Source organism: Haemorhous mexicanus, chromosome 2 (assembly GCF_027477595.1).
Source record: "Haemorhous mexicanus isolate bHaeMex1 chromosome 2, bHaeMex1.pri, whole genome shotgun sequence".
NCBI lineage: Eukaryota > Metazoa > Chordata > Aves > Passeriformes > Fringillidae > Haemorhous > Haemorhous mexicanus.
Genome location: NC_082342.1, coordinates 108,848,432 through 108,872,361, shown reverse-complemented (window position 1 = coordinate 108,872,361; position 23,930 = coordinate 108,848,432). Strand labels below are relative to the sequence as shown.

Below are 23,930 nucleotides of genomic sequence, written 5' to 3'. Positions count from 1 at the left end.
CTAAATTGTGGTATGTAAAGGAACTAAAAAAATACTATCTGTTTTCTAATGAGGTAGAAGGCTTTAATGGTTCACCCTTTTATTGCACTATTTAATTTTACCAGACAGCTGTGTCTGTCTTTGGCTTAAACTGACAGCCTCCTTTCCCACAGCCTTTTCCATATGTCATTAGGCATGTTCTAAACGTTGATTTCCTTGGACTTTGTCATGTGTTTCTTACATGTTTGAGTTACACCATGTGATTATTTTTTCTGTGTGAGAATCTTTTCTTTCCTGTGGTGAATTGTGCATCGTGTGGGTCTGTTTATATGTACTTGAGTGCTATTGATGAGACTTTCTGACTTTACCATCCTTTCTTTGTCAAAGGAATTACATCATGCCAACAGAAACCCAAGTATTTCCTCTGTAGTTCTGTCACTTCAGGGTAAGAATCCTGACATGGTCAGTGGGTTCCTCTTGTGTTAACCTTCCCACATTGCCAAAGTCATACAAAATGCATGGGATTGTGCTTCTGGTGTCAATGGAAGGCATGGCTTTAGTGCTTCCCCTATGTTGGTATAGAGATGACCTTTATTTTCACTCCTGGAAAGCAAGGAGTTGCTCTGCTATCATTCTCCACCTCTCAGAAAGCCCTCCTGCAAATTTATGCCCAGCAAGAGTCCAAGTTACTTAGGTGTCCTCAGTCAGCTGAGGATGTTCCATAGGATTTGCATTGTGCCACACATGCTCTCACTTCTTCCTCTGGCTCTTACAGGTAGTTCTGCAAGGATTTTTTCATCTAACACAGGTGGCAACTTGATACCAAGAACTGAATTTTAACTTACTGTAATGAAATCCAAAATACCAAAGTTTCAGAAGATATCTCAGAGGGCAAAAGGTTTTTTTAAAATCTATATATTTCTTCTCCTGTGAATTTGGAGTTCATTTAATTGCAATCAGGAAGTTACTGTCAAGTAATAACTTTTCCTAATCATTCTCCTGACAGATTATCTAAAGCACTGCAAAACATTATGTAGTCAGAAGGGAAAAAAAAAAAAAGGTGATAGTAATTAACTGAACTGTAGCTTTTAGTTGAATGACTTTTCACGGTCTTAAAGTTGGGAACTGATCCAATTAACAACCTTCTTGGAAGTGTTTAAGCTGTTTTCTGAAAAAGGTGGATTTTGGCTTAGTGCTGTTCTCTGAAAACAAGGGGAGTGAGATTGACCTCTGCGTAAGTTAAACACACTAAATACCTTAGCCAAGGAAATCTCAGTACAAAATTGTTAACACCCAAATAATAACCAACTGTACTCTGCAGAACTTATGTTCCTTAAAAAGTGATCAGAGTTTCTCAGTTTTAGTTTTGTCCTAGCTTTGCTGTGCAGAGATTTTTATTTTTCCCATGGTAAAAATCAATTACAAGAAAGTATTTTTTTGCTAAACTTGTTAAACCGGAGTAGAAAGCCATAGAGAGATCTGCTCTCATACCTGCAGCCTTGTTCAGAGCAGGCAGAACACATTGAAGTGACTGGATGGGTTTGCAATTTTCCAGTGCTTTAACTTTTGATGATTTATGCAAATAATCCAATAACCTCCAGAGATAATGTCTGGAACCAGACATACAATTTACCTGTTTGATATTCCCATTTTCTGTAACAATGGATTGATCCCTCAGGCTTTTCAGTTCATGAAATTGCCACTCTTGATGTTCAGCGAAGTTGCTCCTATTTGAAACACCCAGTTTCTGGGCCTGTGTAGTACCCTGCATTGTTACATGCAGAGAGGAGTGAGAACCTGTTTGATCGCACTTGAGAAGTGTGACATTTTTCTCATCTATACAAGAGCCAAAGCAAGCTAAGCCATTGTTTTTTGGTGTGCCAGCACCATATTGTACTAATTTACGAGTCTGAGGAGGTAGTTTCAAATGCTGTGCTGGATAGAAGCAGTTAAAAGTGAAGACTCAGTCAGGCTGTACCTCACTGCCCTGTGCCTCCACGGTTCCTGCACCATGAGCTGCAGTCATGCCAGCCATGGCCCTTCTCCAGAGGGAGTGGGGGGTAGGCATCAATGGTGTCACATGAGGAGAAGTAGGGGATAATGTGTGTTAACCAGATAAGGGATCATTAGGGGAAACCACCGAAATGACTGCTTTCATTAGTGATTGTGAGAGACCTGTCCTAGAGTTTCCTGAATGCACTTCAGGACTAAGCTTGTGTAAGGTTGGTGTTGCTCCTCTGTGGCAAATGCTCCTAAAAAGGAAGCAATAGTGGGAGCTACCAGATATGATGGGGTTTGATGAATGAGGCAAAGGAATGCAAAGGTGCAAACCCAGCCTGCACAAATGCTTTGGTACCACAGAGCAAGGAACTGCAGCAGGACTTCCTGACTAATAAGTGCTCTGCACAGAAATCAGGTTATGTCCCAAAAAGGGCATTCTGCATCCATAAGGAATGTGTACTTTTAGTTGAAAATTATTTGGTAGACCTAGAAACTCTTTTAGGTAAATAATGTACTGCATTTAATAGGCATTCATATTTATGAATATATGTAAATCAGTACATTTACAGGCAAATGAGGTAAAGCTATTCACATCACCTTGCTAAGAAATTAGGGATTACTGTGAAAATAATTTTTTAAGGTAAAAAAAATTCATGCACAAAATATATACAGACTGGCAACAGATGCAGGACCTTTCATCTTCTAGCCTCAATTGATTTCCAGAATGTATCCTGTTCAACTGAAATCTGGGGTGCATTTGAATTTGGAAAGGAGTTGGGTTTTGTTCTTATGAGTATTTAAGGGCATCAGAAAGCTGTTTGTATTTTCACTGCTACTGGTAGCCTGTTACCTGTGCTTGACTAGGCAGTTCACACATCTCTGTTGGTGGTATCAACAACCTGTTGATAGAACGACAGAAGAATTATTCATTGTGGCTGGAAGGAGTGGTGAAAAATGAGGAACCAGAGCTACTGGTGGCTGCAGCAAGAAGCCAAGGATTTGAATTAGGGAAGGAACGTTTGGGTTTTACATCGTATATCAAAAGTGAAATAGATGCAGTTGGATTATACTGGGGTTTTTGCATTATGTATGTCTCTCTTCTACCTGCCTCTTGTCTTATTTTATAGAATCTTTATTTGGAAAGAACAGAGTGTATTTTGGATGCTGTTAAAATGTGACAAAGCTGGTGAGAAAACAGGTGCTGAAATTCGTCCTGGTTTACCTCAGATGTGAATGCAGTAAAGCCTTTGCTGCAATTAAAGGTAGGTCAGTGGGAACGCACAAATAGCTCTGCAATAGCGTCTGTTCTCAACACCCAATTTACTTTCTGAATGTGTGAATGCAGACCTGTAGCTTCCAATAAAGTCCCTTTGACAAACGTCGAAAACCGACCCACCTTAGCTATGAAAAGAAAAAGCACAGGGTAAGTTTCACTCTAAATAAGATGGTATCATTAAATGCAAAGGACTGTTCAATTTCGGTTTGTTTTTGGTTTTATTTCGGAAGTGAATGAAGTAGAAAGGATGAAGGGTTATTCTTACGGACATGCAAACTACTCCCCCTTCACAAAGGCATTGTGAAAAGTGTCATCATGCACCCAATAAAAGCCAGTTCAGTTAGCTGCCTAACAAGTACGTGCTAAAAGTGACAGGAACCTGAGGAATTGATCCTTGCTTTGCAGACCCCCCCCAGCAGAACTGTGTGCCTGCCATGCCATTCCCCCTGTGCCTTGTGTGGACATTTCGAGCGCCAGGCGCACAGCATTGGGTGAAGCTGCTTAGCAGCTAAAGCTGAATTTACTGGAGCCTTTGTGGTTGTCTATTTCCTATTAACTACATGTTTTCAATGACCTTGAAGAGAGATCTGCCAAACAGCATTCTTTCCACTTGCAACACAAACAAAAAGCTCTAAGAGGAGGAATAGCAGTTTATTTTATAAAGACATCAAAACCCAATTCTGAACAGGCTGGCAAAACTGTAGTGACAAGTCATGGTATTTTTTAAAATAATTTGTTTTAATAAAAAAAGGTGCGTGGAAAAAATGGGGGGTGTTGGGGTTGTTTGTTTTTTTTTAAATACAAGAAGATTTATCATGAAGGAGAACATCAAAATAAACCAGGCTTTCAGAATTATAATGTTTTCCAGTAATCAGTGTGAGTAGGTAACTTCATTGGTATTTGATGGACAGATGTTACACACTCATATTTTAACATTAATGAGCAACAAATCAATTTTTCCCTACAATTATACATCTATGGCAAAGAACTGTAAGTGTATTAGTAGTAAAAGACTGATCTTATTTTCCTGACCAAAAAATAAACTGTAAACAAGCAATCTAATATAACATTATGAAAGCTCAGACCATAATGCCTAAGGCATTGGATTAGAGATCAAGTTTCTTAAATTGTATTTCTGCCTGTGATTACATAGTTTATGAACTATGGTGACATTTTCAAGCTTCTCTGAGCTGCAGTTTTCTGAGGGAAATGTGTCTTTCACAAGTGTTTAGAAAAGGCAATTTTCTAAAAATACTGGCATGAAAAATCAAACTGAAATTTACTAGAGGTTCTTAAATTAGAAACAGCCAGGAGTCAATCATGCCAAACCTCTTTATTCTGTGGCCTCAGCAGCAGAAACCTGAGCTCCTTTTTAAGCCTAACAGAGTTTTGGACTGTGCATAATCCATTATGGCATATATTATCCTTGTCCCAGGGAAATTTGGCAGGGACAACCTCCTCCAGTATAAGAGAAGAATACTCATACATGAAAGCAAATATATTTGTATTGTTCTCTACAAAGGTTTTCCCATTTATTTTAATCAGTCTAGCAGTAGTTTTAAAGATTAATATCCACATTAATGAAATGAAGATGCCTGAGCTAATAAAATTATTTGAATTAAGGTTTTTTTGAAACAACCATCTGTTCTTTAGATATTTATATCTGTGTTACATAATTATATTAATAATTGCTGTATAGCTGCTACATATAAATTGATGACAAAAATACATATTTGTAACATTTACACCATTTTACGTCCAGAAAGAATTGGAATTTTCTTTACTGTTCATGTACCAAACTTAAAAAGACAGTGTATTTGAAATAGCCTTATGTCTGTCCCCTGCAAAAATTGAGGAACAGTTGATCTTACCCATGGCATGGGACATAGCTTTGGTTGAGAACTAAGCAAGGCAAGGTGCCCTTAATGACCTTGAGGGATTCACATCACTCCTCTTGTGGGCTCACCTGTAATTTTGAGCTTTGAACATTTTCTTTCTCAAACTCCTTGAGAATTATTATTAAAATGCATCAAGAAATGCAAGTGGTTTGTAAACTACACCATCACTCCACACCCTCACAAAAACTCCACCTAGTGCTGCAAAATCAGTTTCCATAAACATATGCTCACTCTGGCTTATATTCTGTAAATGTAACTGATTGTACATAGCATGGTGCAATGGAGAAAGAGGGCAATTAGTGTTCGTCACTGATTGGTCATTTAGGTACCTTTTAGGTTTAACTTTTCCATGCTAAAATCTCTGTAACCAAATCCATAATAAAATACCAGTATTGTCTGTGGGTACTGGAGCTCATCTTGTACCATTTGTTCATGGTATTTCTGCTGTTCCATTAATTTGCCTGTTAAGGAGCATTGCCCAGTTCTGCAATGCAGTGGTTAAACTTCTTCCTGCTATAGCTGCTTCTGTTAGGTCTATAAAGAATCTGCAGTAAAGAAATGTAGGAATTTAAAGAGAGAACAACAAAAATTATCATCACAAAGAAAATCGTGCAAGGGTGCCTACCTTGTCTGTCTTTCCACAGTACTGTTCCTGATGAACTGTTTGCTACCATATTCTTCAGGTGATTCACCTTTTGCATTGAAATTCTAAATACTTTTTCTAGGACTAATGGGGTGCTATTCATATTCTAAAATCAAGATTAGCTTTTTTTCAAGAAACTATGTTTCTTGAACATCTCCAGGGATGGTGACTCCACCACCTCCCTGGGCAGCCTGTTCCAAGTCATTTTCTGACAGAAATTTAGCACTCCTCATTTCTGATATTCATCTCCCACTGAGTTACAAGTCAGTCACTGTGGGATGTACACAAGACCTTCCCTTGGTGCAGATGTGAGCAGAAAAACTTGCACCTGTCCAACTCACTCAAGTGAGCAGGGAGATGCCCCAGGGGATGTGGAGACGAAAAGTGTAAAAATACTGAGGAAAGAGTGATTGATTTTTATTTTTTTTAAATCGGAGATAGAAAGGCACAGAACGCTATCCATACACTAGCCCCATGTGCTGCTTTTGGCTGGTAGAGTTAATTCTCTTCACAGTGACTGGTATGGGGCTGTGTATTGGATTAGTGCTGAACACAGGGTTGATAATACAGAGATGTTTTTCTATTGCTGAGCAGGGCTTGCAGAAAGCCAAGACCTTTTCTGCTTTTCCTAAGGCCACGCTGGTGAGGGGCTGGGAGTGCATGGGAGGAGATACATCTGGGACAGGTAACCCCAACTGACAAAAGGGATATTCTGTCTTCAACACACGAGTAACAAAAACATCTCTGTATTATCAACCCTATGTTCAGCACTAACCCAACACACAGCCCCTTACCAGCTGCTGTGAAGAGAATTAACTCTACCCCAAGCAAAACCAGCACAGCCATCCAAGTTATTCTGGCAAAGACAGGAGGAGTGGAGCTGGTGAAGGGCCTGGGGCACGAGAGCTGTGAGGAGCAGCTGCGGGAGACGGGGGCATCCAGCCGGGTGGAGAGGGGGCTCGGGGTGCCTTCATCGCTCTCTCCAGCTCCCTGGCAGGAGGGTGCGGCCAGCTGGGGCTCGGTCTCTTCTGCCGGGCAGCCTGCGACAGGACGAGAGGACACGGGCTTAAGCTGTGCCAGGGAAGGGTCGGGTGGGACATGAGGAAGAATTTCTTGACACAGAGGGCGAGTAGACATTGGAATGGACTGCTGGTGGAGTCACCGTCCCTGGGGGGGGGGGGGGGGGGTTTAAGGAAAGGCTGGATGTAGCACTCAGTCTAGCTGACAGGGTGGTGTTCGGTAACAGGTTGGATTCGACGCCCTCAGAAGTCTTTTCCAACCTATCTGGTTCCGTGACCCTGTGACTGATTCGGTGATCTCGGAGCGGCCGAACCTTCTTCATAAAGGCTGCAGGGTAACACACCGAGCCATGCCGCGGGGCTGAGGGCTAACATGTAAGCGCTTTCGGCACTCCGGCACCGCGTTTGTCCCACACGAGCCCTGAGGGGCCCTTCCCGAAGGAGCGCTCCAACCCTCCGCTTCCCGGGCGGCGCCCGCAGTGGGGCGGGACCGCCCGCGTGACGTCACGTCGCGGTGACGCCATCGCCCCGTCGCCGCGCGCCCGGCGCCGCCATGTTCAAGGTGAGGAAGGGTCCCCGCGCTCGGGCCGGGCCCGCAGCGCTCGGGGTTCCCCGCGCCGCCCGCGCCGTTCTGCCTCTTAACTCTTCGCAGGCTCTTGGTGCCACTCTCCTTACAGCTGCTTAACCGCTCCTTTTAGCGCTTCAGAACCGCGTGCCCTCCGTGTTGCACGGAAAGAGGCACATTCCTGACTTAGAATTGCTTCTGGGGTGCAGCCGCGCGCAGCGGCGCTGCCGCAGAGTGCGGACGGGTGCGTGCAGACCGCATTCCTTCTTTGCAGTGTGCTACCGCAGAGTTTGGGGTCGCGCAGTTGCCGCTTCAAAGTGTCAATTCGATCTTGAAAAGTCTTCCTTTTAGTGCGTGAAGGTTGTCAGTGAAACCTGCGGAAAGCACGGTCCGGCTTTCTCTGTCTCAAAGGTCTTTGCCTGTGATTAGGGCAGCCCCAGATCCCCAGATCAGGCTAAAAGCGAGCTCTGTGCCAGTCAGATTGCTGTTACGGCCGCTTGCTTTAAAAAACAAAACACCAAAACCTGGTGATGCTCGGTTCTTGGTATTCATTTTCCTTGGTACCATTTTCCGTGTGAAATATTGATATCTCTAGATACCAATATACCGAGTATACTAAATACTATTGTATAATTGAAACACAAGAAGTTCCATCTCAGCATGATGAAGAACTTCTTTACATTGAGCGTGGCAGAGCACTGGAGCAGCTGCCCAGGTCGTGGAGTCTCTCTGGAGGCGTCCAAAGCCCACCTACCTGGACATGTTCCTGTGTCACCTGCTCCAGGTGACCCTGCCTTGGCAGGGGGGTTGCACTGGATGATCTCCAGAGGTCCCTTCCAACCCTGACAATTCTGTGAGTCTGAGATACTGATGTGCTGAGCCCTTGCTTGCTCTGCTCTTGTCACAAACTCCTTGTTCCTTTTGTGCTTTAATGTTGGAATTCTGTGCTCAGAATCACTGAGAATTCCGTAATTGTCATTAGAGGGTTTATCTGTGGGCCTGTGCATTTAGGCACTACGTATATTAGTATATTAGTACTTTTATACAGCCAGTGAGGATTTAGGTGCTTCAGGCCAGCCTGGTGTTGTGCCTGCAAGAGCCAAAGGGAAGGTGGCTTTTTGTCCAGGATATTTGTGCTTCAGGGACAGGAGTGTTCAAGAGTTTGGATTTTGGTTTTATGTTTTTATAGTTTGGGTCGAGAAATAGAAGGAAGAATCAAAAAAGATGTGAAAAATCAAGTGTTTTCATACTTTAGGACCAGTATCAGCTTTCTCAAAAGTATGCTCAAGCTTTTCCTATCTGGTGTCTAAAGATAAAATTGAATTCTTAGCTAGAGAGGAGTAAATGTATCTTTTTTGCTTAAAATAACTGCAGAGCATTGCCAATGGAAAAGAATTTTGGCTTTGCTTTTCTGATACTGAGTGGCTGTAAGCCTGGCAGGCTGAAGGCACAGCTCAATCAGTCAAAATATTTTACTAAAGCAATTGGTTTAGTAATACGTGGTTAGTATGGAATTCAAAAATGAGATCCTAAAGGGAGTTTTGGAAACAAAAAGTATAGCAGTTCATCTTTCATACTCCCAAATACTTCTGTGTATGCAAATATGCAGTGTTTCAGCAGCAGTTCTGTCTGTCCCATAAGGCAGCTGATGTAGGAGACCATTGCAGTATGACTTGAACAGCACATTTAAGAAGAGATTCAACTTGCACTTTCAGAGGTTAGTTTCATTTTGTTAAAAATTAAAATCAATGGAAAATGTACTTCAGTGTCTTGATAATATAAACAGTTAAGATTTCAGTCTGAGTAGTTCTGTGATCACTGATACTGTTTTGTGAAACCCAGGTGCTTCCAGTCTTGTGCTCTGCTGTTTGTGTCTTTGTATAAAAATCTCAAATATCTATAACATTTGGTTTTACAGTTTCTACTGGTGACACTTAGTACTATTTGCGCTGTTTGAAAACATATTTCTGAAAGAAAATGGATTTAGATTTTTGCCTTTTCAGTGACAGAGTTTTGCAGTGAAAAAAGGAAAGCTTGAGGAAATAAACTCTACAGCTATTAATGGTTAGTAGCGTTTGTTTTTGTCCTGGCTATCTGAAGTATGTGAAAAGTGTTTAGGCTAACACTGTTAAAGATTATCCTTGTCTTTCCTTGGCTGTGAAACAGCTGATCCAGTCATTGTGGTGTTTCATTTATAGTGATTTAGTAACGAGTCCATAAATTCAGACAAGGAAAAACTTCCATTTTAAGCAAGTTTTTCCATACCTTTTGACCCTTGATGAGATCCGTTATGTCTTTCAGAAGAGAATCCTGTGACCTGGTTCTTGTGTGCTGTTTCTCTACACCTAAACCAACATTTTCGGGAAGTTTGACAAGTGTGTAGTCTAATTTTTAGTTTGAGGAGTCTATTGGTTACATTTAATAAACATTCCACTTGCAAGGCAGTGGAAGAAATTTAAGTTGCAAATGCTTGACTGCCTACAATAAGCTGATGTGGATAATTTTAAAGCTATTTTCTAACAGTTCTGCAACAGACAGAAAGAGCAATTGTGCCGTGGCTGGGCCAGTTACCACCATCACAGCATGGAGGAGGGATGGTTTGACCACGGCCTCAGTGTCACAAGCAGCTAGGTCAATGCCGCAGACCCTACTATTTGTGGAAAGGAAGAGGCCTTGCTGCCTTCTCCTTTCTCATCCCCTGTCCCCACAGTTCTGTGGTGCTTGTCAGGCTGTTTCATGGAAGGGTTCCATTTGCTAAGCCCGCACAAAGCTCTCCGCTTCTCTTGCAGGATAAATCTTTTGCCAAATTGGCGAGGTGAATTGCCTCACGGTGGAAGCATCCGGCCACCAAAGCTAGGGCAAGGTGAGCAGCAGGACTTCTGGGAAGCAGTGCTGGAGAGGAGCCAGAGGCCTCCAGTTTGGTGTTAGATCCACTCGTGCTGTAACCTGATCCAGCAAAACACAGGCTGCTGTAACTCTGCACATTTTCCTGAGCAGTAACAGGAGCACGAGACATTGAAAGCTTTCTCATTTCAACTGACATTTCTGGAGTTATACTTTGCTGTTAACAAAGATGTGCATTTGCTGGAAAATGCTCTCTGGGTATCTTGATTTACTCTGTAGCTAAGATCTTTTTTTTCCTTCTGTTTTTTTAAGTTGGAGCAGACTTTCCCATTAAGAAATTCAGTTTAGCATAGGTCCTGAATATTGGAAGAATTATATCCACCTTACTCATGATGGTTGTGTTGCGTGATTGGATTGAATTTCAAGTATACAAAAAACAGTCAAGTAATTCATGTTTCTTACAGAAAGTAGGAGACACTCCTAAAATTCTTAGAAAGAATTGATTTTGTTCTGGTATTTATAGCTGTAGGTCTCATTGTTTTCCTTAATCTATGCAGATATTAAGTAGAACACTGAGCTTCTTGGTACTAACTATAAAAATGGAGGTATTATGGGCATACACAAAATTGTTTAAAATATGAATATAATCTTGCTATGTAAACTGAGAAATTTAATACAAAAATTATTTTAAACTAGAAAAAACAAGATCTTTTTTGTGAGATGAAAACTGATGAGATTAGCGTTTATTTCTACTGCCTCCTTAAGCCTTAGGCTTTTCCAATTACCACCTGAGTGATTTGGATGTTACCATATCAGTGCCTGAGAGCATTAGATTGTGTTCTGCTGACTCTCCTTTCTCCTAATTTCCAAGCATCTATTGAGATCCCTTTTTACCATGTAGAGGGACGTAAACATTGTCTACCTGGATATGTTCAGACACGTTGCAGTTTTGTTTGCACATAATGATGTTCTTGTCCTCTGGTAATGTTTCCAGGTCATTCGGCTGGGGGCCACCCCTGTCAGCCTGAGCTTGCTCTCTATCCAGGTTTATGCTGCTTCTTCGGAGAAGACTTCCAAAAAGGAGTTGCTGAAAATTGAGGAGGTAAGTGTGGTTAGAGTCTTAGTGCTCTTCTATCTGAATAACTCTGAAAGCATTGTGTTTTGCTGTATGAAAGCATTTAGGTACATCTTGTCACCTTTTGTATTCATGCCTTTAAATTTGCTTCTCAGTTTTCCTCAACAGAGATGTCTATACAGTTTTGCTTTTACCTGGGCATGGCATTTGATGTTCTTCACTTGATAGGGACAGGCTTGCTTGTGTGTAAAATATTTTTCCTACATTAAAGTGTGTTATTCTTCATTCAGAAATTACATTTTCATGTTTGTAGATTTACTTATGGTTATATTTCAAGTCCACAGGAATATTTTATTTCTTTTTTATTCAGATAATACCACTTTTTACTGTAAGTAGTGTTGGTAAATTCTAATAAAAATTAATTTATGTTCTCCACTAAAACAGTGAATCAGAATGTTTTATTTCTAAAAATAGTCTCTTTTTTATGATGACAATTCTTGTCTGGCAATACTTTGAATCCACCATAGTAGCCTGCAGAATTTTATCAGTTTTCCTTTCTTCACAGTATTCACACCTAATCAACAAGAAATACAATAAGCAGTGGTAATACCTGTTATGCTTTCATTCCTTCAAGATGTTACAAATGTCTTGGTTATAAGTAGAGCCTTAAAATACTTTGTCAAACTGTAGACTCAGCAGCATTGTTACACAGGCTTTTAAAAGTCTCCAACACTAAAAAAATAAAAATAAGTAGTTCATAACTAAATCCAGCTTTATAGGCATGAGAGCATGCAGTTGTTTAAAAGTTTTGAGTACTTCAATGCAAGCTAAAGTGTTGTATCATAAGCGCTGGAACTAAACCAGACTGGTGTTTTGCACACTTAGGTGTTGTGGCTGGCAGTTCCCTTGTGCAGAGTGAGAGGAGCCACAGTTGCAGTGGGCTCCTGGGAGCCTCATCCTGGGCCCAGCCTCTGCTGGCCTGAGTCAGCCGTGAGACAGCAGCCTGGAGTTCATGTCAGCTGAGTAATGGGCTTGCCATCAGCTCCAGCACAGCAGAATGTGCAAGCCATGGAGTTCTGGCTGCCTTTCTTGCCATTCACAGGCTCCTAGTTTGGATCTCCACTGTGTCAGCTGTCTAGTTTCATAAAATATATGGGAATTTCCTTATCTCTGAGGCTTCTGTCCTTGTGCCAGGCATTGCTGTTAGGTTGTCCAACAGGATCAAAGTTCAGCTTGTGACTGTGATTGCCAGGGATGACCAGGTTTCCTAGGGAAGTGAGGCTGAAAATCCTCATCTTTCGAAGTATTATAGGAAATCTAGCTGCACAAGTTATCAAATTATTGGATAAATTTGTTGTAATTTTATGTTATGTTTGCAGCTTTTTTAATTATGACAGAGAGACAGCTTTTCCAGCTGATCATGAAAAGAGAGCTAGCTACATTTTAATGCAGCAATACTTGTAATCATCAGATTATAATAAATTACTAAATGGAGTATGGAGTATAAATATGGTGTAAAATATAAGCTCTTTATACTGAACATCTGTGTAGTATATAAACTGCTAGAAATTTTAATAGGTTTTGTTCTGAGCTTTGCTGTTCAACAGTACAAACTCATGGGTTTTTTTAATGGAATACAGTTTCAAATATGCTTAGGTAATTGTAGTAAATGTTGTGGTGCTTCTAAACCCTAAACAGGGTGGTTTAGCATTTATTATGTGAGGGTGCCCATTGCTTGTTGCAGTTCCTCTTTGCTCAGTGCCAGGGTGCCATTAACGCTGTCAGTTGCTGATGTGGTTAATGACCAAAGGTTGGGATGCTGTACCATTTTCCTGCTCAGTAACAAACAGGCACATGTGTGTTGAATGTTACCTTTGTTAGAAGCTGCTTAGGCTCTTTAATGATGCCATGTGCATATATAGAAAATGATTGATTGTGATTTCTAGTACGTTCAGTATGTTAACTGGGAACCAGAAGTGCTGATTAAGGTGGGAAACATTTTTCACAATTATGTTGTGTGTTCTTATTAAACTAGTTTAATATTAATTTATAACTTGTGACTTGGATCATATAGCAGCTATGAATGAATTGTATAGCAGTTAGAAGTCATCTTCATCATAATTATATGCTGTATAATTAAACTTTGCTCATAATGGTTGTCTCAGAGCTGTGTGAATTTTTATTATGCATTGTTTATGTAGTAAGCACAGTGTTAGGTGTTCTCTGCTTAGACTGTTCATGCCCTGAAGACCTACTTACACAATTACACCTTTGTTTTTAACATCTTGTTTGCTAATATTCACAGCTGTCACTGTACTCCTCCCCAGCTCGTGAGACTAAATATGTGGAGAATCCCAAAACGGAGTTGGAAGAGGGGGTTTCCCGTTTGCGGCAGGTTATGGAGCCATATACAGCCTGGTGTCAGGTATAGTGGTTTGTATTGCAGCTGGTGATGGTTCAGGGGTAAAGTTCCAGCTGAGATTGTGGTTTGTTTTTTCTGAGTTGGAATTAACAGGTTGCAGCAGACTAAAAGCTGATAGCTGTAACAGCATTTTTTCAAAAATGTGACATCACTGAAAGTTTTCTGCATTGTTTAAAATTTTCCACAGTTCAGGTCATAATGTTTACCCCCTTCTCACACAAACCAGTTGTGTCTTTATACTAATTTGCTGAAGTAAGCCCTGGGTCTAGGGATTTTCCTTCCAAAAGAATTAAAATTTACTAAGGCATAGAATTGTTTTCTGAAGTGAACTTTAGGCTTAAATATACCTAGGGATATCTGGTTTTGGCACTGGTTCTGTGGCTGAGGAAGATAGGAGTGTGGTATTTGCAGTTTTCATGCTCGAGGAGGCCTTAAATTATCAAGCAGTGTGTTTTGAAGCAGCAAAACCAAGTTGCCCTCGCTGCAACTGTGACAAAACACAACTTAGCAAAAAATAAATCAGTATTTGCTGAACTGGAATGTTGAGGGAAGGAATGCAGCTCTCTGGAAGAGAGACAATCCCAGGCCGCTAAGTACTGGTAAACCTAATCCCCAGACCTTGCCCCAAAACTTTCTCATATATATTTTATCAGGTAGTATGTTTAAAGTAAATAGTCATTAAATACAAAAATAGGCTCTGTAGTGGAGAGGAAAACCAAGATTTTTGTAATCAAGGCCTAAATTGTTGGTGTTAGACTGCAAAGCCCCAGGAGAGCTTTCTTGCTCTTTCCTGCCCAGGAAATGTCGAGGCTTGTTTTGAAGTGGGGGAATCCTTGCCCTGTGGCTGACTCTTGGCAGGTGTAGGTGATTCTGTGCTTTGCCCTCTGCCTGTTGTGAATCCCCTTGAGCTGCCAGCTGTGTGCTCAGCTCTCCACTGGAAGCCAAAGTGGTTCAGATTCAGATTGGGATGTCCTTTCTGCCTCGAAGTTCTGTGAGGTGCTGCCTTTAACAGGACTGAAACAGTTTTTCAGGGTTACTCAGTCTGGTGTTTCAAGTGCCCCCAGCAGGAGCACTGGCTGCAGCTTGGCAGGGGAAGGGGTTTTCCGCAGGATAGTCAGAGCTCTGTCTCCTGAACACATGGGTTTTGCTTGGTTGCCTGTGGTAACCCTAACTGGGGAGTGAAATTGGAGAGGAAATTAGCCTTTAACCTTGCTTGATGTCTTGCTGACCTGTTGTCATCCTGTTGGTTTTATTTTTTTTTGTCTGTGTGGTGATTGTTGACATAAGATGTGCTCTTCTGCTCACACACAAGAAGCCATTTCCTGGCAGTGGTTTACTGACTCATTTTATGAAGTGGGCATGTAAACTTTATGGGTTTGGGGCAATATTGCTTAACTGTAGTCAGAGGTAGCTTTGGTTTACACCCCCTGCCCATCCCTGCTATGTTGAAGAAAATAGTATTTAGGTATGTCTTTAAAATCAAACAGATGACCCAGGATAATCAGAATGAAATTGGTTATGTTTGTGTATCCATTTTACTTTTCCAAAATTACTTAACTGTAGTGGAAATGCAGCTCAAACCTCAGATGTAGAAATGAGCCAGTTATATTTCAGTTATGACAGAAGATCAGACTTTGGGATCATTAGAGCATGTTCTTCTTAAATTGGCTTTTAAATAAGACCAGCATCCATTTGAAGTTATGTTGTGTGTCACGTGCTAACTCTTTTTCATTTTCATGCTGGGTGGGTTTTTTTACATCACGCTTGCCAGTGAGGAGATGAAAGTTCTAAAGATATCCCCATACAATATCCTAAACAAATGCTTTCACTTCTGCACTGGTGCAGCTCCGGTGGAATTGCAAGACTATTCTCTGCTTTAGCTTTGGGCATATATGTTTATGAATTTGTACTCTAATTTATATACAGCCTTACACTGTTCCTCTGAAGCATTATTAGTGTAAATAACAATTAGCAGTGTTCTTCTTATTGAGATTTTTTTTTTTCTATTTGGATAAAAGGCAGTGTGCATTCTTTTATTTCCTGAATATTCTCAATCTGAAAAAAAGTGTAGAACTGGTCTGTGGGGTTGATGCAGTGTCTTTGATTTGCTGTGGACATCTATGAACATCTTTTTTTCCAAGTCACCTCCAAATGCAGTCTTGTTAGTTTAAGTCTCCTGGAAAGTAGAATCACCTTGCAGAATGAGTCACATACACCTTTGAGTGTGAGGAAGGAATTTATTTATTCTTTTCTTTGCATCACCTCAAGTATTTTTGCAATACCTGCATACACTGAGAAACCCAAGACAATTCTGAGTTTCAGCTGCCTGATCTCAATAAAATACTGAGATTGATGTCTGTGTTCTGAAGTATTATCTTTTATCTCTGTCCAAAGAGTCCTTTTAGAAAAATCTGTAAGTTATGCTAAATGTAACATGGAGCAAGCACAGCCCTACAAGTGAAGGGTGGAAGTGGGAATAAAAGTAAGGTATTTTAGGGACATCACTTTTTTCTTTCTTGTTGTTTTTTCTTCTTTCTTTGTCAGCTCAGTTACAGTCTGTAGTTAATATTTTACTTGGTATCTATTTACCCTTGTTCTCTTTTTTTTTAGGATCTTTATGCCAAAGCTATGCCCAAGTTAGAAAAAGCTGTTGAGCATGGTAGAGGTAAATCAGCTTAGTTTTCTTAATTAGCAATTTCAAATGCAGGACGGTACTATATCTTCAGTTTACAGGGAATTCCATTAAGCATCTTTGTATGTATAATTTCTAATGCATTTAAGACTAATTTATTTCCACTGTGTATCTGTTTGAATTTCCTTTGTGGGTCACTTAAGACACTACATTTCCAAACAATTAAAATCTGAGACCCCCGTATTTATATTTATCAATGTCACTAAAAATTAGTTATGCAGGAAGAGAAGGGGAAAACCCCTCACAATTTATTCCCAGCCAGCAGTATTTGCTTGACCCAGCTTAGTAGCTGAAACCTCCTGTAGAGTTCATTATTTGTTGCAAGCATTAGGTCTTTTGTTTGTAATGTTTAGCCTTTTCATTTTGGTTTGCTTCCATGGATCTCCTAAAAATTTTGAATTAATCCAAAAGAATTTTAGTTTGTTTTTGGTTTTGGGAGCATCCTTTCATACCTGGGCTTTCCAGGACTGAGCATGGATTCTATGTAGAGCTCATTTCAGATACTGCACCTCTTTTTTGAAACTTAGCAGTTTCAGTCTTCTGAACTCGTTAGCATGGAAGATTTGCCATAGTTTTCCATTCCCCCACCAGACTCCCATCTTAGAATGCACTTTGTTTTCGCTGTGTCTTTCCATTGTTCTCTGGTTTGGTTTTTGTACAGTATTTTACTGAAATTAGTTATTGTTAACATGTAACTGTGAAATTCCATTTTGCAAAGATTTTTATCACTAATTTGAAAGAGATAGGATTGAGGTGCAAAGAGCAAAACAAAACAGATGGCCCAGGAGCAAAGGCAAAGCTCCTTTGAAAATTGGTGAATACAATACAATATTCAGTTTCATTCATGTGTCACTAGAGAAGAACTCAAAGGCTTTGAATTTTTTGCCAGCATATCTAAAATGCACATGATAGTTAAATGTGTTTTGATAACTCTTTGTGTTTTGTAACAATTGCCAGCGTGTATTGATGATTCCTTATCAAAAAAACACTTTCACATTACATTAAAGCACTTTGTTCTGGCTTCTTTTCAGAGGGTTATGAATTTCTCCAAAAACCGCCTGCTGGATTTTATCCAAGGCTTGGTGTGATAAGTTTTGCTGGAATTATTGGGTTGTTTCTTGCTAGAGGTAAGTGGGAACCATTTGAACTGGTTATTTTATGATTTTGGATAAGTAATTTTTTTGTGGGTTTTAGGGACTAATTTTTAGTTGTGACAAGGAGATCTGAATTAACTGTTACAAGCATGTTTCTGCCCTGTTCCCTATAAAGAAACTTCATGGAAAAGATGTTTAATAACCAACAATTATTGTTTTATCATTGCTGTATTTGTTACTAAAATCTAGTCTTCCATTTTCCCCAGTAGTATTTTAGTATAATAAAAATGGCAAAGGACTAGTTTGGTACCTTTTAGCCTAAAAATATTTTTAATTATTGAAGTTCTTCATCACATCTGTTATTGTAGAAAACAACTGTGGAATGAGTTATGGTAAAATGCAGATGTTCCTGAACTATGGTATGTGTCCAAGTTTTTTCAAAGTATTGTGTGTTGACGTGCAGAGATGCTGCAGATGGTGATTCAGCAAATAGATTGGGGAACTAACTCTGGGTGTACTGTAAATACCTGCACATTTTGCACTACAGAAAAATGATACAGGTAATTTCATCACACTTACTGAAAAAATGCTCATGCCTTCATAAATAGAGGCATTAGTCTAAGAAATGTGAAGTGTGAAGAAATATTTTGTGCTTATGTTAAGATATTTTTAATGCAGTGAAATGTAGGTAACAGAATTTTAAAGCTGTAGAATTTAAATGCCAGTGAGGACATGATTTGGACAAAAATAAACCTTTGTGGGGCCTGAATGTGTTGAACTGGAAGGGTGTGCTTGGCTGTGTAGAAATTAGAAGTGCACCTCAAACTATTTAATTTTCCAGCGAAGCTGGTGAAAGCACTACTTTACTTTTTTTTCTTGTGTATTTTTTTCTAATGAAATCAAGGTAATTTCCCTCTTTGAAGTTCTTTTTCTTTATATTCCTTCGTCTCAAGTAGTGTCATGATGAATGAGACCAGCTTCCATCATTTATGACTCTAGCAAAGTGAGGGGAGAGGGGGGAGTGCAGTCTTGGGACTGGAATTGAAAGATTAGAAGATCCTAAGTTTAATGAAAATGAAAATACCTCATACTAAAAATGTTAAATTTGTGAATCTTTTAGGATGGGAGGCATAATTTTAAAACTTGGGTTTTTTCTGGTAATAGTTTTAAATATGACTGTTATTTCCAGAAAGTATTCAAACCATAGAAGGAAGTGCCCCTTAATTTTGATGCTGCTGAAAGTCCTCCATTTTGTTCTTCCTTCCCTTGGTCTTTATGGAGAAATTGCCCTCTTGGAAGGTACAGATAGAATACTCGAGGTCTAATCATAACATTTGAATATGCACAGCTGCTCACTGAGTAGAAAATATGGTATTCAAAGTTTAATCATGTGAATATTGTGCAGTCATCCAGCTTGGTTTAAAATGCCATTAGAGATAATTAGTTTTAACTTGTGTTGCAGATGGAGTGATACACTTCACTTGTAAGAGACCAGCAGCAATGTGTTTATTGATACAAAGCAATGGTTTGAAAGGATTGCATGGCAAGGTACACTTGATCAGTTTCTGCACAGAGGACAGAGTCAGACAGGATTCAGAGACTTTCTTTCTAGACTCCTGCTCAGAGGAGCCTAGATGTGTCCAGTCCTAGTCCCAGACTTGGTCAGCAGTTTATGCCCAAAGGATTTTATGTGCACAACCAATCTAAGATATGATATTAGTGAAGTTTTCAAAGTTTAGCAGACTACTAGGGGGGCCCCTGCTGATCAGCGTAATTATGTTTCTTAAGGAACTGGTAGGATGGAAGAGAAAATACACTAAAATGTATTTAAGAAGATTGTTTATGAATAAAATAGGGGCATTCAGCTGACTTGGCTAACATATATTCTAACAATGGTTTGTGGGTTTTGATTTTTTTGTCACAAAACAGGCTCAAAAATAAAGAAGTTGGTGTATCCTGCAGCTCTCATGGGTATGGGTACGTCCATGTATTACCCTCAGCAAGCAGTTGCTATTGCAAAGGTCAGTGATGATTCCTTTCTTTGCTGAAGTGTCTCTCACTTTGATTGTTGCCTCCTAGCTTCAGATTAACTGGTCATCCATGTTTAAAAGCCATGTCAGTGGCAATTAACAAAATTACTGTTATTTTGTCAAAGTAGATGCAGTCTGGGCTGAAAGATAATCAGACATGTTCCTTTATGTGTTTTTTTTTTTTTTTCTAACCTTTGCAGTAGTGTCTTCTGTTAGAGGAATGTAATTTCCTTGCAAATTCTCTAACCTCATGTAACACTAAATTAACATAAATATGCTAAGTGAGTACAGTTTGTGTGTTTACTTACAGTACTAAAGAAACATGAAATATCTTGTGAGCAAATGAAAACTGTGTTTGAAAGAAAAAAAAGGAGTTTCTATAGACAAATCATTACATTTTGAGATAAATGTCATTGACATTTTCTGCTTTTTTTTTCATTGGGGCTTTAAGAAATATAGCGTGCACATTCTGGAACAGGGTAAGAATTCTGCAAACTTACTGGATGCCTTCCCTATTTATGGATTTGTTGTTTCAGACACACAAGAAACATGTTAACTTGTAGTTGCTGAAATGAGTTTCCTGTGAGAGAAAGAACTGAAGAGACCACAGAATTGCTTACAGCCCTTACTGATGTTAGATCATGTACCTTGCTGTCCCCACTTAGTACTGGCAGATTCCTTAGTTCTCCACCACACTGTGTTTCTTATCCAGCTTTTAACCACTCCCAGTGCACATACTTGTATCTTTCAGAAATTCTTTCTATTTCAGCCTTTGGTAAATTTGCTATCTAGTTACTGGCCACTTGTGAATAACCCCGAGATATCAGAATGGTAATATCATATTCTCAAGAACATATCAGGTTCTTTAAAAACTGAAAGGTCATTGACTTAGGGAGAGTCAAAATTGCTGAGTTTGAACTCTGCCAGCATGGTGGTACTCTGATCTTTGATGGAATCTTTTTTTACTGCTTCCAGGATTCAGATCCTCTAAATACAGATAATTCTCTTGGCTTATTCTCAGAGAGTGAAAATTATGCAAGTGGCAGGTAAAAGACTCATCAAAATTTAAGAAGCTTAGACATTTCTGTTGGAAACTGTGTATTAAAATTCTACTTGCCTTCTGAACAGTGAAGTGGGAAGTGATTGAACGCTGTTCAAACTGATGTTACTGTTTTTAAAGAAGCTCAGTTCAGGCTTAAGTATGGATTTGGTGCTAACAGCTTCACAATACTTAGTTTATTTTATGAGAACTTTGAAGTGCATGGTTGCTCTTTGATTAATTCACAGTTCTTAGTTTGACTGTAATGGAAAATCTGATAGGAGATTGGAATTGGTTTAGCTTTGTTGACTTGGTCAGGACAGTAGACGCATGAATTTGGAAACTTCTGTGGGGAGAGTAATATCCTAGATACTGTTTTGGTTCCTCTAATCTATCTTGTGCTTTCTTTTCTTAAAAAAGCAAAGTTTTAAGCATATCATATCTTACCATCCATAATTTTTAGGCTTTAATCTGAAATTGGAAACACTTTCCTCTCTATTAATTATTTTTAAATGTTTCATACGCCTTTAAAAAAATGCCTGTAAACCTAGAAATGAATGCCTGCAGTACAAAGCTCACTTGCCAGGTTAGTGAAACAATATAGAAAATATTCTGTAACATAAATTTAAATTATTTTTATATTATGTTATTTTTATTTTTCTTCCACACTTAAGTACTTTATCACTGCTTTTTCTTTTACAGTTGTATAATTCCCTTCACTGGGTATTGTGTTGTTTCTGTTTTTTAATTTGTGGGGGGTTTGTTTCTGTCCCAGTTTTATTTAAGACTTTCCAGTGGAGAGTTGGAATTAAACACAGCAAAATGTATTCATGATTGAGGCCCAACCCTTAATTCATCTTAGGTAAAAATTTTTATTTAATTAAGATGTATGAATTCCTAAGTGAAGTTGTAGCCACAGAGTTCATCATTGGTAACAGGGAGTTTTCAGACACTAATCATCTAATTGGAGATGGAAGAAATTCATAGACTATTATTTTTCCCCTGCTTTAGGAAATAATCTAATAAATAATAGATCACAAGTTCTAATAAATCACAAATTTCTAAGGGATTTATTTCCTCACTGCCAGTATTACTATACTTTTAATAACTTAGAACAAAAGGTCAGACTGTATATGTGGTAGGGAACTGGATTTAATACTAAAGCTTATTTTATTCTGGTGGAACCCTGCTTAGTGTTTTGAAATGGTACTGCTTTCCAGCTAATCATAATATACTCAAAATACTTTGTATTTACTGTGGGTTATATTCCAGCTGGAAAGAACTTCCCATTATGCAGTTATTTAAAGAACTCTATCATTGGAATTAAATTTTGTCCTTTGTTATTAGAACCTTTCAATTTTACTAAAGTATTGTGTATTATGTTTTCATTCTTCTTGAAAAAAAGAAAAGCTTCCCAATAGAGTTTTGTTTCTTTGAGAGCAAACCACATTATTTCTGTGTCTTTTGAACCTGTACCTTGTCCCTTGCTGGGTTCATCTATAAGGCATAAACAGCTGTGCTGGCAAAGCTGAGAGCAGGACATTCCAGCTCCAGAAATTGTAAGCTGGAAAGCAGGACCTGGGGTCACTTCATCCATGTTTGCTGCTGAATGCTAGTGAAATGGCATTTTGTAAATGTAGGAAAACCAGTGCATTCTCAGTTTGTAATTTCAGTATATAAAGAATTCCTAATCAAAATTCTCTATGTGTGTGATTCTGTGTAATGTGCAGTGGCGTCAGTAATGCATGCTCATGGTGCTGTGTGGCACATTAGGCCTTGGAGACCACTGGTGCTACCCCAGTAGTGCCCAGTGTGGGTGCTGGTGGCCCATGGCCATCTCAAGCTTTCAGAATCCCTGTTGAGAACCACTCAATCTGACTTGTGAACTTATTTGTTCAAACTTCAGCATACAAACCTACTTACAGTGCTGCATTCAGCAGCAATGGTATTTTAGCATGTTGACCTTGTAGCTTGCACTTCCAGTCTGCCTAGACCTGCATTTTTCAGCTGTGGAAGTGTCTGTGGGTCCTGGCTCTTGGGAGGTTTGTGCCATGGTGAAACATTGGTTGGTTTTGGCAGACTAAACTGTCTGGGGTGCTGTACCTTGTGATGTAGCTACTTAATCCAGCAACATGAATGACCAGTTTCTCATCTATTGCAATTCATAAATCACTTGGTCATATGACTCCTTATATGACTATAAGAATATTTTTAAGTTTGTACTGTTGGGCATTTAGTGTGGTTTTAAATATTTTAATGGAGTATTTTTAAGCAGAAACAAAAATATAGCTTAAGGACAGTTGTTTTTTCTCATTTTATGTTGGTAGCTGTGTCTTTGGTGATATTGCAGACAAAACCAGCACTTTGTTTATTGTGATTATTTTTCAGATTTTTTCAGTGGTAGGTTTGTACTGTTTGCACAAGGGACCACCATCTTTTCAGATGAGCCAGCTAGTTTGTTGAAGTGCTAGATGCTAGGGAATGAACACTTATGATACTGAAAAACAAAATAACTGTCTATACCTGTAATATTTTAATTGGGCAGTTTTGGAGATTTAACTGGATCACTTGATGTGCTTTTTTCTGATGCCTCTTATCACTTTCAGCTATAGAGAAAACTGAGCGCATCCAATGGACTTGTTTAAACCAAAATAATTGGTCAGATATGGTGACAGAAAGCCTGCTTTGTATTTAAGACAGCCTACATTTTGGATTTAGTCATGACTTGAAAGTGTAGTTGCTGATTTGAGTTTGTTTTCTTTTAATTCTAGTTATTGAATAGCCTCCTTTGTAAGGTAGCAAGCACATGGTGTCTGCCCAGAAGCACATCCTTGTACCATTGTGTAGTAACTGCTGTAATCAGTCTTGCTGATTGCAGATCAGACAAACAAGGGGAAGTGGCTCTTCCCGCCACGTGAACCCAGCAGTAGGACTACTTGGCACAGGGATGCTAAAAATTTGCACTTCCCCTTGAACTCCATGCAAAAAGTACATAGAAGGGAAATTCCTTGGGCCTCTTTACACCCATAAAAATCACCTCTGGCTCAGGAAATCTCTGAACAGTGAATTGATGGAGACTGGAGTATAGACCTGAGCCTGGCTGTTAAAACCTAATGCTCTTTAGTTTTAAAGGGTGCTATAAATATTACAATTCCATGTCACATAAGGGACAAGGGATGCTGTTTTATTAGACTTAGGCTCTTTCCCTGTCATAAAATTACTTGTTGGTGTAATATAGCAAACACAGTCTTTCCTAGCTGTGTACTGTTTCAGGAGTTGACAGCTGACAGAAAAAAATTCATTCATCTATCAGAAAGTTCTAAAAAACAAATAAGAAAAAGATCTAAAATTGC

The 23,930-nt window shown here is 39.3% G+C and overlaps 1 protein-coding gene across 2 annotated transcripts in view; it reads left to right on the top strand.

Moving 5' to 3' along the window:
• The first annotated feature begins 7,253 nt into the window (after positions 1-7,253).
• The window catches only part of APOO (apolipoprotein O), a 28,212-nt gene continuing 11,535 nt past the window's right edge, over positions 7,254-23,930 (top strand). The window contains exons 1-6 of one of the 2 annotated variants that reach the window (XM_059839906.1): positions 7,254-7,378; positions 11,220-11,327; positions 13,606-13,725; positions 16,333-16,387; positions 17,446-17,541; positions 19,438-19,529. In XM_059839906.1, coding sequence (XP_059695889.1) covers positions 7,370-7,378; positions 11,220-11,327; positions 13,606-13,725; positions 16,333-16,387; positions 17,446-17,541; positions 19,438-19,529 — 480 coding nt within the window. In that variant the 5' untranslated portion in view covers positions 7,254-7,369. Of the gene's footprint in view, positions 7,379-9,423; positions 9,446-11,219; positions 11,328-13,605; positions 13,726-16,332; positions 16,388-17,445; positions 17,542-19,437; positions 19,530-23,930 lie in introns of those variants that run through there. The other variant, XM_059839907.1, reaches the window with a different exon arrangement.